Source organism: Parasteatoda tepidariorum, chromosome X1, assembly GCF_043381705.1.
Source record: "Parasteatoda tepidariorum isolate YZ-2023 chromosome X1, CAS_Ptep_4.0, whole genome shotgun sequence".
Lineage (NCBI taxonomy): Eukaryota > Metazoa > Arthropoda > Arachnida > Araneae > Theridiidae > Parasteatoda > Parasteatoda tepidariorum.
In genome coordinates this window covers 46183188-46199296 of record NC_092214.1, presented here as the reverse complement: position 1 = coordinate 46199296, position 16109 = coordinate 46183188, and the positions used below count along the sequence as shown (strand labels likewise).

Genomic DNA, 16109 nt, shown 5'->3' with positions numbered 1-16109 from the left:
TATATATATAGAAATTATATATCAATAAAAATATATAATTGACATTGACATTTAGAAATAAATTTAAAATATGAAACTCGGGATTTTTCATTTATCCTCAAGGAATTAAGAATTATTTGAAAGAAATTTCAATTAAGGGTAATGCACTCTACAGGGATAAAAGCACCCAAGACACAATGTTTCCAATTTGCTTAGGCAAAAAGTTAATAGAATTTAAAACCATATATAAATATAAAATCGAAAAACAAACATTTTAAAGTAATGTATAAAGCAAGGAATGAAACATTCATTAACATATTAATGAGCGAAGGAAAAATATTTTTATTCCGTAGCTAATTAAATCATGACCGTTTGTTAAGAAAATATGCAAAATTTATTTTAGTTTTATTTGTAGCACTAAATTCAAGGTAATTATTTAAATAACTATAATAATTTCTCGACGAAGTCAGTTAATTTTCCATTTCTGATATAAAAAAAATTACATATTTCTCGAAAAATGAGTATTTGTTTTATATTGCAAATTCTCTTCTTTTATTATGTTAATCATCAATTAAAAAATTAATATTTATTGTTTACTTACATAATATAATTAAAATGTTGTTTAAACCTTGACAATTTTTGATGCTTAGAATTTTTTGTTTATTTAAAATAGAATGACTGAAGATTTGACTCCAACCGTTGTACTTCGTAACAACAGGCTGGCAAATCCTAAGGACTCTGATGCTGAAATTGCAACCGGAAAAGCATCACCAGAAAGCTGTGAAACTTCTAAGGATTGGTAATTTACATTATTTGAAATATCCTAATTTTTCTAACTATGAGTGGATAAGTTTACATTTAAATGTTTCATGCTTTCAATTTTTAACTGTGAAACTTCTGAGGGTTCAAATAAATTACATTATTTGAAATGTCCTAACTTTTTCCAACTATTCAACTATAGTGTCGGAAATGAGTCCAAGAAATATACATAATAAAAGTCATAAGTAAATGGAAAAAAAAGCGTTAAAATCATTATCGAGGAAAACAGGAAGATATTAAAATCGGTTTGGTTGACCACCAAAACATGAAAGCCGTTTTTCATCTCGTCTAATTTTCCTTCAGACAGCTAAAAAGTTTCAATACTTTTAACTTTGCTTTTTTTTCGTTCTTGAGTCATCAAGAATTTATAAAAATTCTTCTTGCTTCATTTTTGACAATGATTTTAAAAATATATATTAAGAGGTGATTATTATGGAACACAATATAAATATTATTTGAATTTGTGTGATATGTTAAAAATAGCATACACAGCAATTCAGATATCAGTCTATAGAAAATAACAACCAAATATTTTATGCGTATAGTTAAGTAAAAAATAATTTTTGAATTTGAATAATATATTAAAAACCACGTTCTCGGTAATTAAGATATCAAACTGTAGAAAATAATAACCAAATATTTTATGTGTACAGTTATTTTTTGAATTTGTAAAATATATTAAAATTCACGAATTCTGCAATTTAAATGTAAGTTTCTAGAAAATAATGACCAAATATTTTATGCAAATTTTATGTAATATTTTAAAGTTATGTAATTAATATTTTTTGAATTTGTATAATGTGCTAAAAATCACATACTCCACAATTTAGATATCAGTCTATATAAAATAATAACCAAATATTTTAAGTATGTTTGTTATATCTTATTACCGACTCTAATTATAAATTTAAGTATAAAACTGTTCCTGTATAAATTTTGGTTAGTTATTCTTAATCCCGAACAAATTATAAATTTCAGAAGAAAAATAGTATAAATGAGAAAAAAAATTATTATAGTAATTAATGCTTGAAAATTTTTATAAAATTTAATTAAATGCAATAATATGTTTTTGGAAATATTAATTAATTGAAGCTTAATTAATTAATTGAATTTTTTCATGTTTTCAGTGGGACAGAGAAAGAAGAATCCACTGAAAAATGCCAATTTTCTGATCCACTACAAAGTGGCAGCAGAGACATAGATTCAGATCCAGAGGACGATGCTCAAGGATCTAGAGGTTACTTCGCAGAAACAGTTGATTTTCCAGATAGCCCCCTTCATTTGAAACTTTTGAAAAAAAGGAGTAGAGAGGCTCAAGTAAGTGCTCATTCATAATTGAAGATTTTAATAAAAAGATGTTTTAAAAGATATTTTTGAAAATTTACGATTTTTCGGGATGAGATCTTATTTTAGTCGTGTTCAATTGTGCAGCATAAATTTTTGTCAAGTCTTTGAATCTGGTAGATTTTAGTGGATGAAGGTATTAAGTGACAGTCTTTAAGTGGCTTCGGAATGGAAGAAGATTCCTAGTGCGTTTAGTCAAAAACAGTCGACGAATAATTAGAAAGTCGTTCTTTTGGCAGCAAAGCAAATCGCCAAGAGTTCAAATGCTAAAACGCCAAATTTTTAAATGAGTTTAGAAATTTTCAGATTTCGCTAAATGGAATCTTGTTGGCAAGAAATAAAAGCAAGGCATAACTATATTTTTTGTCAATGTGTAAACTTTAAAGTTTTTTCATTAAAGTGTCTTTCGAATCTTTATCCACTTAATTATTAAAGAAAATGTTTCATGCGATTTGAATTTAAATAAATGCCAAGAACTATTTAGCAGGATTGGAAACGCAACATTCAAAATTGACCTAAACTCAGTGGCGCGACAGCCCATTGAGGGCCAAGGCCTACTGTGTCCATCTCAGTTTTCTGGACCTTGGGCTCTGGGGTGCAGGAGCAGATGTTCCGGTTAGGTGGTTAGCCGAACGCGTAACTCCCAGAGTTCAGTTCCCAAGCATGCTTTGTACTCATTTATCTACCCACTGAAGGGATAAAAGACTGAGTCAACCTCCGCCCGAGGATCAAACCCAGGACCTGTGGCATGGGAGCGCGAAGCGCTACCACTCTACCACCTGGTGTCCCGTAATTATGTAGCTCATGTGAAATTGTATGAACTTCAAAATTTAAACTTTTGTTATTAAGTTAAATTTCTGTGTCTTGATACAATTATTTTCTTACAGGGTCTTGATACGGAGGATGATGATGAAGAAGAATCAACAACTTTTTCTATTATGGGAAAGGGTCATCATCCACCTAATCGGTCCAGAAAAGGTTACATTTTATGAAAAAAATTTTGATCTTGAATTATTTTATAATATATATTTCATATTTTATAAAATATTTTTTATATTTTATAATATATTTTTTATATTTTGAAATATATTTTTTATATTTTATAACATTTTATAGCATTAATATGAAACTTCTGCTGCCATAGAAAACGTTTTGGTAAGAAGGCCATATAAAACTTCTGAAAAATGTCAAATTTATATTAAAAAAACCAGAATAAAATACTGCAAAATGTCAAAAAATACATTTTAACAAACTGCAGAAAAATAAAAATAAACGCTTAGCATACTTATACGTAATAATACGAGATGTAATACAAAAGTACCTTATTTAGATCACGTCCGGAAGATCTTGAGCCTTTGGAGTCATAAAGGCCCGTGTCATACCATGGGTCGTGAAGGGAGAATCACAGAATCACGGTCCTGAAGGGGTTAAGTGCATTGTACCTTTAAATGCGCCATTTTTGAATTTTTATTTGAATGAATTTATTGGGAATTAATTTTTAGGAACAAAAATAAATTCGCATTCAGTACTTAAAAATTAAAGTTGTACTCATTTTCAGTGACCGCGGAAGTGTCTTAAGATTGAGAAACGGAAGTTAAATATATAAGCTATATGAATGCAAATAAAATTTCTACATGAAAGTAGACTATTTACTAAAAGTATTTCAATCAAATGTAACGACGAAAACTTAAACACATAATTATTTGGAGGCGTATTGTATAAAGTGGTATTTAGTAAATCATATTTATCCAAAAATGTATGAAACACTTAACTGAAGTAGCTAATAAATTAAGAGTAGCACATAATTTTAATAATGAATAGCGTGCAATGTTACATAATTTCAAAGTTTTATACCATTAATTTAAAAATTAGGCTTACATAAAGCTTAATAAGCTAAAAATAAAATAAAGGCATCTATCATTATATGAAAATAATTGATTTTTCAAATGTTGGTAGACGCCTTTATTGTGAAGAGCTGGAGGCAGTTAAATGATAAGTCACATTTTCAAATTGTTCAGGAAAACTACGGGCATGAAGATGTTTCTATGTTTTGTGTTGTTATCTTGCGGAATATAGTAACACTTGTGAAATACCTGTCTAAAATTTATACTATATAACTTTATAATATATACTATATACTTTATAATAACAATTTTGAGGTAAAAATGTCATTTTTGAAAAACTGTGACTTATCTTGCCCCAAACCCTTCAATACGCATTCGTATTCACTAACAATGCCCTCCTTTTTTCAGAGAGACCTAAAACTCTAAGTACTTCTAATGCTAAGAATGTGGATTCACGACGCAAAATAACGGTAAATCCAGATATTCTTAGTTCAGATGTTCTTAAAGATGATGACCAAAGAAGCATTGACTCTTTAAGTAATAGAAGTGATGGATTCACAACTCTCGATGACCTAGCTACTCCGGATGATATTGATACTCCAGATGATCTGGATGATGATTTATTTGATAGTAAATATTTTTCAAACTAATATATTAAGTAAAAAGGAGATAACAATAATTCCATCATAAAATTAACTAGATAAGTGAAACCTGGTGTATAGGGTGTTCTAAAATGAATTTGAATTACATTTTGAAGTTAAAAAAATAGTTATATAAGGTTATAATATAAGGTTATAATAGTTATATAAGGTTATAATATAAGTTGCATAGTTATACAAGTTATAATAGTTATATAAGGTTATAATAGTTATATTCACTGCTTGAGCTTCTTGCTGTTATAACTAAAAAACTATTTGATGAAATAATAGGAAATTTTGAACATTTCTATAGAAATGTTTAAAAATCCATTCTGATATCAAAATGTTATAGATGCGGTCATTAGTTTTTTTAGTTATTTTGTGACGAAGTTGATTTTTTCTTTCTTCTTTTTTGTCTCGCTTAATACAGTTTAGCGAAAGCTATTAACAGGAGAATTATGATTATTTTGTATCCTTTTTTTCTTAAGTCTTTTTTGGAATTATTAAATTTTAAATTCTTGGTATTTTTTATACAATTCCAAATGGTTAACAAAAAATACCTATTTTTTCCTGTTTTTAGACACAATCCCAACCAAATATTCTTCTTTCGTCAATAGCAAAATTTTTCTTAGATTAGTTTAAGTATGGAGCTCAATATAAATATTTAAAGAGACTAATTTCGAGTCTGTGATCAATTGTTCTATGATTTCGAGTCTGTGACTCCAAAGTGACGTCACCTGTATGTAAGGTCAGACTATCCTCCTCCTTTAGTATTTTTCATTTTAAATCTTTGCAATTTCAATTTTAAAACAATTAATATTTTAGCAACTGAAGAAATTCGAGACGATGGAGGCCATTGGAAATCATGCGTAGTTGGTGGAGAGGAAAGGCGTATTGATATGAAAGTTATTGAACCTTATAAAAAAGTTTTATCACATGGAGGTGAGAATATTCTTACTTTAAGTTTCCTTCATTAAAAAATGTATTTACATAAATGAGGCTGTTTTTCCTTACATTTTTCAAAGCTGAAGAAAAATATTATGAATGAAAAATCGAAATTCGAAATCGAATTTCGGCTTAAAATTTAAATATATCCGCATCAATTATTATTAGTTTGATTTCAAATCCAAATTAAGTCTTATGATATGAAAAGACACTAAAAATTTAATTTAGTGCGGATATAATTAAACTTTGGGTTTAAATTTGCAATGGCATGAAAAACAAAAGTCTAAACTGCACCAAATTTAATGTAAAAAGTACTCGAGACAACAAATTTTAACGATTTTAGAAACTAGATCTGACGTAAAAACAAAAGAGAGAAGTAAAGCAAGAAAATAAATTAAATTATGAGATGTTACGAGGGATAGTTTATGTAAAAAAATTATAACTGTAGTTAGTTAAATACTTTTAAAACTAGATTCAATAAAAGATAAATGATAATTAAACTGCAGATCTAAAATTCTCTAAAACGTTTTGATTCCATTCAATAGATTTATGTAAGATGTATAAACTTTAGAAAAAGTAGATGACAAGTAGTAGACTTCAAATTTCTTATAACATTTTAGTTTGTGTCATCATTTATTTTGAACAGAATTTAATCGAAAGACCTCACATATTCAGACTAAATTTCTGTTTCCTCAAAAATAAAATAAAGCATACCAAAATTTTCCTTAGGCAATTTACTATAAAGATAGCAAACGGATTTTACTAATTTACTTCATACTTTTTTCAATTAATATATTTATTTATTTTACCAAAAAAAGGTATCCTGTCCTACTATGCTCCACCTACGTCTATTTGCAAGTTGATCAAAAGTTCAATCAAGTTGCGATTGAATTTTCTTAAATTTAAACAAAAAATTGCAATAATTTTTTAATTTGCATAAATTCTGGCAAGGAAAATGTATGAATGCAAACTCAAGACGTTTAAAAACAGTAAAAAATCTTAACTTTAAGTAAAAGAGGTTAAAGCTGTATAATGTAACTAAGATGAAATTTATTTATTAAATTAAACAATTATTTTTATTAATAACTTTAGTCAGAAGTTTATGTTGTAACCACAAAGTATTATACAAAAGCAATTTAAACATATTTTCTCCGTTTAAACAGTTTGTATTATAAGAAAGAGTGAATTATTTTTGTACCCATTCTTAGAACTAAAACTCTAATTATGACCATATTCTACAATCCTTGGGGCATATTTCGTAATTTTTGACCAATATTTCGTCACGAAATCACGCGAATTTTGTTGAAATGCGAATTCTCATTTATTTGATGCAGCTACTTTCTCACACGTGTATTATCTTAGTGCAGTTTTTTAGCTCTCTAACATTAATTTATTTGAGTTTTGCGTCATTTACACTGCGTGACGGGATGGTACAGAGGATAGTGCTCTTACTTGCCAATCAGTCTTCAAGGGTTCAATGCCTGACTTCGATTGAACACTCATACATTTATACTCATTTTATGTTTTATTTCCTAATCGATTGTGCAATCGATGACATGTTTCATTGAGCCTCAAAGCAGATAGCAAACAAATGAAATCAATGCAGATAGCAAACAATTTATAGAAAGTTCGAGCGAAGCATTTCTAGAGTCATTGTTTCGTCAAAGGAAAGAAAATTTTGTTAATTTTAAGTATGCATTTTGCACATTGCCGGACGCATCAAAACCTCATATTATCAAAAACATTTCTCCTCTGATAAACTGTAAGGATTCATATAAAAGTTAAATACTACATCCGAATATGTAATGATGCGTCTTGAATACATTGTGACTCTTTTGATTTAGGTTACATCGGATCATCGAATTTAGTCATTATAGTCTTCAGTGCATGTTACTTACCAGACCGTGCTAGACTTGACTACGATTACGTTATGGACAATCTTTTCTTGTAAGTATAAAAATATAATTCGTTATTTTTATTATTTGTTGAATAATCTTTCTAAGAAAAAGTAAAATAAAGTTTTAAAAAAACTGAGAAGGAAAATGAGAGTTTAATTTTGTTGGAAAATTTCCTGGATAATATTTGATTTCAAAATTGAATATCCAAAGCAAACTCAAATACACAAAGTCTTGTACACTATAAAAGTTAAACTTAAATAGTTGAATTTTTTTGTTGAATTTTAACTACCTATATTAATAGATATCTCTAAAACAAATCAAAATTGTTACCTAAACAAAATGTTAAAGATTTCATGTCAATTTCAAATTGGACATTAGAATGGTTATTCTTCTTCAGTAGTACAACAGCCCTGGGTGAGGCCTTCTCGAGAAGTTTTTCCCCGGCGTCTCTCCGTTCGGCGACTGTCCACCAATTTTTGGTTTTCAGAATGTTCATGTCCTTTTCGAAACTGTCGATCAACATAAGGCAATATCTGCCTCTTTGTCTAATTCCAATAAGCTTGGCTAAAAGTAGTTTTAAACAGTTTAGATTTTCTTGTATTCTAACCAGATAATCAACTCATTTTATCCTTAGTATCTTGAAGTATTTCATGACGTAATAGTTATTTATTGAATAAATCAACAAGTAGTCTAAATTTCGAAAATTGTTATTAAAATTGCACAAAATATTGCTAATACTATGGAAAATAAACATAATTTAATATTATTCTTAAAATTATAATGTATCTTTAATAAAGTGACATTAATATTTTTCGGTTATTATTGTTTTTGACATTAATGGTTTATGAATTAAGAAGGATAAGTAAAAGATATTATTAGTAAAACTTTTTAGCAGATATTTCTTACAGTGTAATTTCTATGTTATCGTACAAAGTTTAATTAATTTAAAACAAAGAGGGAAAAAAAGCAAATAATCCCAAAATTAATGAATATATTATATCTTTGAGTATTTTTTTTATCATCTAACAATTTAAAATATAAGAAGGAAATTTGAAATTGTATTATTGTACTATACTGTTACGTCACAAATTATTTACTACCGAGCTAGTATTTTTTTACTTAAAAAAAGCACATACAATTTAGCTATTAGGATATTCTATTCATTGGCGTATTAGCATTTCGTATCTCACCCTTGAAAAAATATGTGTGCTTTCATTAACTTTCCCTTCACCCTTCAAATAGATTCTAATTGAAATAAGTACTTTATCTTCGCATCACTGTAAAAAATTCGGGATCAAGTTACATGATAAAGTACCGGCACTTTAGCTTTAGTTGCATCATCCGTAAAATTCATTTTATCGTAAAATCCATTTTTACTGTAAAACATTTTACCGTAATTTTCACAACAATATTTATTTAATTAGAGTGATTCAGTGATTTTACGCTAATTATTACTGTAAAATTTACAGTATATTAGATTTTTTTTGTTCCGTAACATGTTTCGATAAGAATGAATTTTCTGGTAAAAAGTGCTGGCAGTTGAGTGCCCTTGAGTGCCAACACTTTTTACTGTAATTTGATCCGGAATTTTTTACAGAGTACGAACTTTCTAACTTTTTTTATTTTAAAAATATATATTATTCGTTTGCAAAAATCTGTTTTTCTGTTTTTCATAGTTTTAAATTATTATTAATCTCCTAAGACTCACCTATACTGGACAACATTTAATTAAACTTTATTACTTAATTAATGCTTCAAGATTTTTGTTTCTGTTTGTATCTCTTTACAAAGAAATTATCTATCCAAAAGCATAAATGGATTCACCTCAGAAGGAAGGATTTTTTAATTACATTAAAAAACTGTTAAAAAAATAAGAATTTCAATTCAAAAAACCTTTTTGATAGTATAATGTCATTTAAAGTTCCTGTTATTTGGATCTACGCTGTAAAAAATTCCAGATTGAATTATGGTGGGTGACTGTAGATTCTACGGTGAAATCCATTTTTACCGGAACATGGTACGAAACAAAAAATATGATATACCGTAATTTTTAAAGTATTAATTATCAAAAAATCACTGAATCAGTCTAATTAAGTAAATATTACTGCAAAAATTACTGTGTAATATAATAATAATTGAAAAATACTATAATAATTAAAAATAACTAAAAAATTTAAAAGTTTAATTAATTGAATTTAAACAAAAGATATATNTATATATATATATATATATATATATTTTCTTTAGGTACATATTTTTAAATAAAGATCACATTTTTCTGCTTATATTTAAAGTTTACACATATCAGGAGGTTGTTTGTTCAACCTTAATTTATAGATCAATTTTTTTATATTATTTTTGTAATTTATATCCAATTTTATGATTAAAATTATTTTTACTGATGATTATTTTTACTAATGAAACAAACTAAAAAAAGTGTAAAAACGTTCATTTATTTTTAGATACGTTTTGACAACCTTGTCTCAATTAGTTGCTGAAGACTACGTATTGATTTACCTTCACGGTGCCACATCTCGAAGTTGTATGCCGAGTTTTGGATGGTTAAAGCGTTGTTATCAAATGATTGACAGAAGGTGACAAAGGATATTATTTTCATAATGCAATTATTGCTTTCATAGCTCTTACTCTAAATTTGTATCAACAATTAGTAATAACAATTAGTATAGTTTTAAGTAAAACAAAATGTTAAAGAAACTAGTTGTTCAAAATAATAATTGTTTAATTGTTTTACTTCAAAATCATGAATCAAATCATGATTTACTATCATCTTAAAGTTGTATGCCGAGTTTTGAATGGTTAAAACGATATTATCAAATGGCTGATAGAAGGTGATAAAGGATATTAATTTCATTACAAAATTATTGCTTTTATATATCTCACTCTAAATTTGTATCAAAAATTAGTAATGACAATTAGTATAGCTTTAAGTAAGGCATTAAATTCTTAAAGAAATTAGTTGTTCGAAATAATAATTATTTAATTAGTTTTTTCGGAATTGGATTTAATTGGAGGAAGTTTTTTCTCTTTATTACAAGACATAAATTTCGAGAAAAAGCCATCTTAACACAGATTTAAATTCCATTTCAGTTTCCAAAAATTAGACTTAACAAAGTTAAAAGATGCTCATCTTAAATATTTATTTATTTTTCTTAGATATATATTACAACAATTATTTCTGAAACATTTGGTAGTGATTTTATACTTAAATAATGATTGTACTATTATTTAAAAATCAAAGTATATTCAATTAAAATAATCTAAAACTTTCTGTATCTGTGATTTTGTTGCTAATATTGAAGAAAGTACTTATTTTCCTTTAAACAGCATTTTTCAAAAAGTGTCAAATATGTTAGATATAAATAACGAGTTAAGATTACTCCTAAATGCTGTTGTCGTGTCTATATCAGTGCAAAATATTTCAAAAAAGTTAGGAGGATGAGCTTTGCGAGTTCTGGCACCTGGAGATTGTACAAGATGTCCTCTGAGGGCGAGCCGAGTTTAATCTATGGAGCTAGAAAAGCCTGGCAGTTAAAAAAGTGTTTTAGCGTTAATTGTGTTTGGGGGCAATATCTTTACTTCTAAAAAGTACAGATAAAGATAAATACAGACCCCTAAATAATACAGATACAGATAAAAAAGAAAAAAGAAGAATGCCTTAAAATTCTCGTAAGATTTCAATTTCGCACTATTTGTGTGGAATAAAATGTTGCCAACGAAACGAAAAAAACAGAGGGTTTGCTACCAGCTCAAGGTTTTTAAAATGGCACGCTACTTAAAAGATCAGCGTGGTATCATTGTTGAAAAATATTTTATAAATTGTTGAGTCCATTATTGTAATTTCTTGGTTTGGTTAAAAGAATTAGAGGCCGAGAATATGCTATTTAATGCATATTCTCGTTTCTCGATCGCATTTTCTCGATGTTTTTCTTCTTTCTCTTTTGTCTAAGATAAAGGATTTTATACCATTAATCCCATAATCACCTTATAAAAATAGAAAATTGAGCACAATATTAAAATTGCAACCACATTTATGCAAAATGGTCATGGAAAGCTGTGTGCCAACAAAAATGTTAACACACAGTGTTGATTGATAAAAATGTTAACACATGAATTAAATTTTTTTTTTATTTCATTTCCTTCGAAAAAATATTGACAGTTATGCCTTAACTTAAGTGGTAGAAAAAATTGATATAAATTATATTTTTTAAGCTCTACAGTTTTCATTATTATCTTCATTTTCTATGATACCCCCTTTCTAACAACTTATTACACCTCCAGTAAAATAATTGGCAAAAAATACGCATTATCCAAGAATTTATGGAAAAATCATATATCATGAAAAACCGTGTGTTTCAGTTGACAAATAAAAGTATTATCACATCAATTATAATTTTTTTTTCATTGAAAAAACATTTATAGTTGTGTGTGAAGTATTGTGGCAGTTAAAATTTATAAAAATGCAAGCATATTTTTTCGTTTTTCAGTTTTAGTTATTGTTTTCTTTTCTGTGATAGCATTTCTATGATATCATTTCTTATTACACATTCAATAATATTGTTGGGAAAAATATGCATTAGTTAAGAATTTATCGGAAAATTATATGCGTGCCTAAACTTTGTAGCTAACTGTTGTACATAACATAAAATATTCCTTATACGTGCAGCATTAAAAAGCAAGAATGTCTTTAATTTGGAATAAAGTACTTAAAAATTTGAATATTTAAAAGAGTTTTTGAACAATCAATACCATATTCTGAAAACTTAAAAATCCATCTGAATTTCAATGTCACGTTGCTTAAGTTGTTTCATCTGTTCTGTAGTTAATGTAAGGAGAAAACTATGCTGTTCATTCCGGAGCGGGTAGCGAAGCAACCTTGTAAAAGTTGTTTCACCTTTGTTTTAGTTACTGTGCAGGGAAAAATGCACAAAACAGAAAAAAGGGGAAACAATATTCGCCACATGTTGAGCGATCAAAAGGCATTCTTACATAAGTTGTGTGCTCTTAAAGATGCATTAAAAAAGAAAACGCATCCCACTTTAGCTAAAAAAAATTTATTAAGAGATATTTAAATTGATTTATAAAATTTTGTATAATTTTAAAGATAGTTATAAAGATTTATATAATTTGGAAACTCTCACTTAATAATCTTTTTTGCATAAAACCAAGTTAAAATAAAAGCTTGTCTATTTCAATATACAGAATAGATATTTTCTTTAACGCATACATTCATTTTCTGTCATTCCGAAAGGTTTAGTTTAGTAATATTTTCAAACGCTACACACTTAACGTTTTAACTTTTTCTACATTTTACATTATTAATCCTTAATAATTTAACTGCGTTTAATTTTGAATGAATCCTTAGATTTCTTGACTTATTTTTGTTTTTAAATTGGGAAGATAATAAAGTGACAAATTATAATTGAAACTTTTGTTTAGTAACATTTGCAATTGTTCCACTCTTGAAAAATGCGTCCCGCACACACTTTACGTTTTTACTTTTTCTATAGTTTACTTTTTCATTCCTTAATAAATTAATTTGGTTAAATTTAGATTATAATCCTAAGATTTCTAGACATATTTTTGTTCTGCAATTGCAATGATAATAAAGTACCGTAAACCGGGGTGAGTCTACCCATCCAGGGGCGAGTCTACCCATTTTAGTTTTATTTAATTTTCACTATTTTAAATTGCAAATAAATTTTTTTTTACCGACCGAGGACTTAGTTCAGACTCTAAGGAAGATGGAGCTGTAGTAGTTTGATCCGTTTTTATTTATTTGGTGTCTTTTTAACCGACCTGTTCAAACGTCTTTTGAGAGATTTGTATTGAAAATCAGCAAACTTTTAGTTGGTGCTCCGTAAGTATATTATTATTATTACTATTTTCACTTTGGTTAAGTGATAAACTTATCTAAGACTAAGATTACATTAATTTTATATAAAAAAAAACAAAAAGAATGTAAGTTTTGCTGTTGTAAACAAAAAGCCAGAATTCGCGGGGCGAGTCTACCCATTCGTATTTAGTTTTAATAAAGCATAATAATATAATTTAGAACTTTGTTTATATTAAAATTAAGTCATTTTAAATGAATTTGAGTATATTATTTTAATTCTGCATTGATAAATTTATCATTAATAAGAAAATTTATAGGTTAAATATAAATGTAAATATAAAATATGTTTATTTTACCTATTTTTTCAATTTTTATATTACAAAATTAACTTTTTTTATTTAATGCAAGTTAAATAAATTATTATTTATAAATTATTATTACCTCCCAAAAGAATGGGAAAAGGATTTTTCATGATTCCTAATGTTTGAATTTCGATTTTGTTAATAATCTTTAATTATTATTATTTATTAATTATTTAATTGTAAATTTATATTAATTTTAATTTATTTTTATCAACAATAATCAGAAAAAAATGTTATTTTATAATGTTAATGATTATAAAAACAAAACTGTGATCAAAATGTGATAATCGATCAAATACTCAATTTGTGTTATTTTATGAATAAAAAAATGGAATATATAATAAAGTTATGAATTTTACTTCATAAATATCCTATATAGTAACTAAAATAACAATTTAATAGTAAAATTTGATTATTTACAATGTTAACATTCATTTTAGTAGAATGGGTAGACTCGCCCCATACGAGAGATTTGTCAGCAGTTCTATAAAAATATACAGTAACAGCGTAACTGTTAATATTTTCTAAAATCGATTTCACAGCTTTAAAGAGGGATAAATATTAAAGGTATATTATCTATTAAAAGCCTTTTTTCTTTAATATTTACAAAAGTTTGACCACTTGAAAGTTGACAAACTGAAAAAAATGGGTAGACTCGCCCCGGTTTACGGTAATAAATTACGAGTGGTTGCTGTCCCATGCAATTCACATGCAAATTAATCTATATTTTACCTCGAAACGTATTTTGTTATTATATTATCGTAACGTATTATATTATCGATGTTTGAAATATTTTTGCATCAAATGTAAATGCATGAAAATACGTTGTATAAAAAATTTTAGATAAAACTATGATGTCTGATTTTCTAGCGAGACATGGAGGAATAGCCCTTAAGCAGTTTTTTTCGGCTTTTTATCCACACACTTAACTTTAATAAAAAATATGTCTTAGTAGATATTTTAATGTGAAAGCAATAAGAATGATAAATTAGAAGTAACCATGAATCAAAAATTTCATCTTTACCGCGTGAATGTTACGTAACTAAAGGGTATTCCAAAATTCATGCATATGTGAATAGATTTTATTTTATATCCTGCGTTAAAGCAAATGACTATCAATATATTGATTGGGAGACAAGTTTTCTATACCCCGACCGACCACGGTTTATGATGTGAATAGAAAAAAAATAATGTAATGTAATAAAGTAATAGGTATCTAAAGGGTATCCCAAAATTCATGCAAAATATGAATAGATTTTATTTTATAGCCTGCGTTTAGGGAGGCAAGTGCTCTATTCCCCGCACCACCACGGTTTACGATGTGAATAGACAAAAATAATATAATGCAATAAATTAATACAATGTTATAAAATAATATAATGTTACAAAATAATATAATGTTATAAAATAATAAAATGTTATGTGAATTTTAAAAAATAGTAAAAAAGAAACAATCAAATGTTGCCAAAGAAATTGGGACAACCGACAGTTCAAAGTTACTAAAAATGGAGCTCTACACAAAAGAGAGACTTGTTTTCCTAATTGAGTACAGTTTTGGGCAGCATTTTTAGGTCGTGTAAATTCCAGTTTTGGTGATCAGATTTGACCAACCAGGTCATACAATTTAATACTTAGGGTTTTTCTCAACAAGACTATCACTATTCACGTTTTGAAGGAGGAATTTAAGCGCAGCATCAACGAAACTCAACAATAATTTTTGAAATATAATTGAGAATTTCAATGAAAGCATGCGTAGAGGCCAGAAAAATCATGGATGCCATTTACCTCTTATGTTACTCCCCACTTATACCCTATACACATAATTTATCCATTATGAGTCATTGAAATCTTCACAATATTCATCGAAATATCAAAATTACTTTTTACGTAAATTTTGAAATGTTTTAAATCAAAGGTGGTGTGTATTTCGAGTGACATGTCAAATTACCAGTCAAATTGATTACACTGATGGAGTCTAAATATGGAAAAGTATATAAATGTATGAAAAGTATACTTTGTATATACTAATATAAGTAAATAAAAAAGTTTATTTATAATATGTATTTTTTTATTTTAGGTTAAGAAAAAACTTAAAAGGATTATACTTAGTACACCCTACATTTTGGTTGAAAACTATCGTAATAATGACAAAACCCTTTATCAGGTAATATTGACAGTTCTTTTTCAATTTTTTTTTTCATCACCAACCATGGTTGATAATATATTAAAAATGTATTATTACAAGAAAAAATTATGAGGATTTCTAAAAATACGTTTAATCGAAAATGTATGATAAGTTTTATAATATTTTAAAAAACAAACGTAAGTAATATCGAAAACAAATGTCATCAATTTTTTAATATCAGAATCCCTACCAAAATTTACTGCCCAGACCAGGCAATTCTCACGATATATATATATATATA

At 27.2% G+C, this 16109-nt stretch overlaps 1 protein-coding gene across 2 annotated transcripts in view; it reads left to right on the top strand.

Annotated features, from left to right (window-relative positions):
- The window catches only part of LOC107448581 (protein prune homolog 2), a 27311-nt gene that overhangs the window by 6054 nt on the left and 5148 nt on the right, over positions 1-16109 (top strand). For both annotated transcript variants that reach the window (XM_016063843.3, XM_016063844.3), the window contains exons 2-9: positions 653-778; positions 1926-2115; positions 3030-3120; positions 4395-4616; positions 5450-5566; positions 7414-7516; positions 9930-10061; positions 15761-15847. In XM_016063843.3, coding sequence (XP_015919329.1) covers positions 653-778; positions 1926-2115; positions 3030-3120; positions 4395-4616; positions 5450-5566; positions 7414-7516; positions 9930-10061; positions 15761-15847 — 1068 coding nt within the window. The remainder of the gene's footprint in view (positions 1-652; positions 779-1925; positions 2116-3029; positions 3121-4394; positions 4617-5449; positions 5567-7413; positions 7517-9929; positions 10062-15760; positions 15848-16109) is intronic.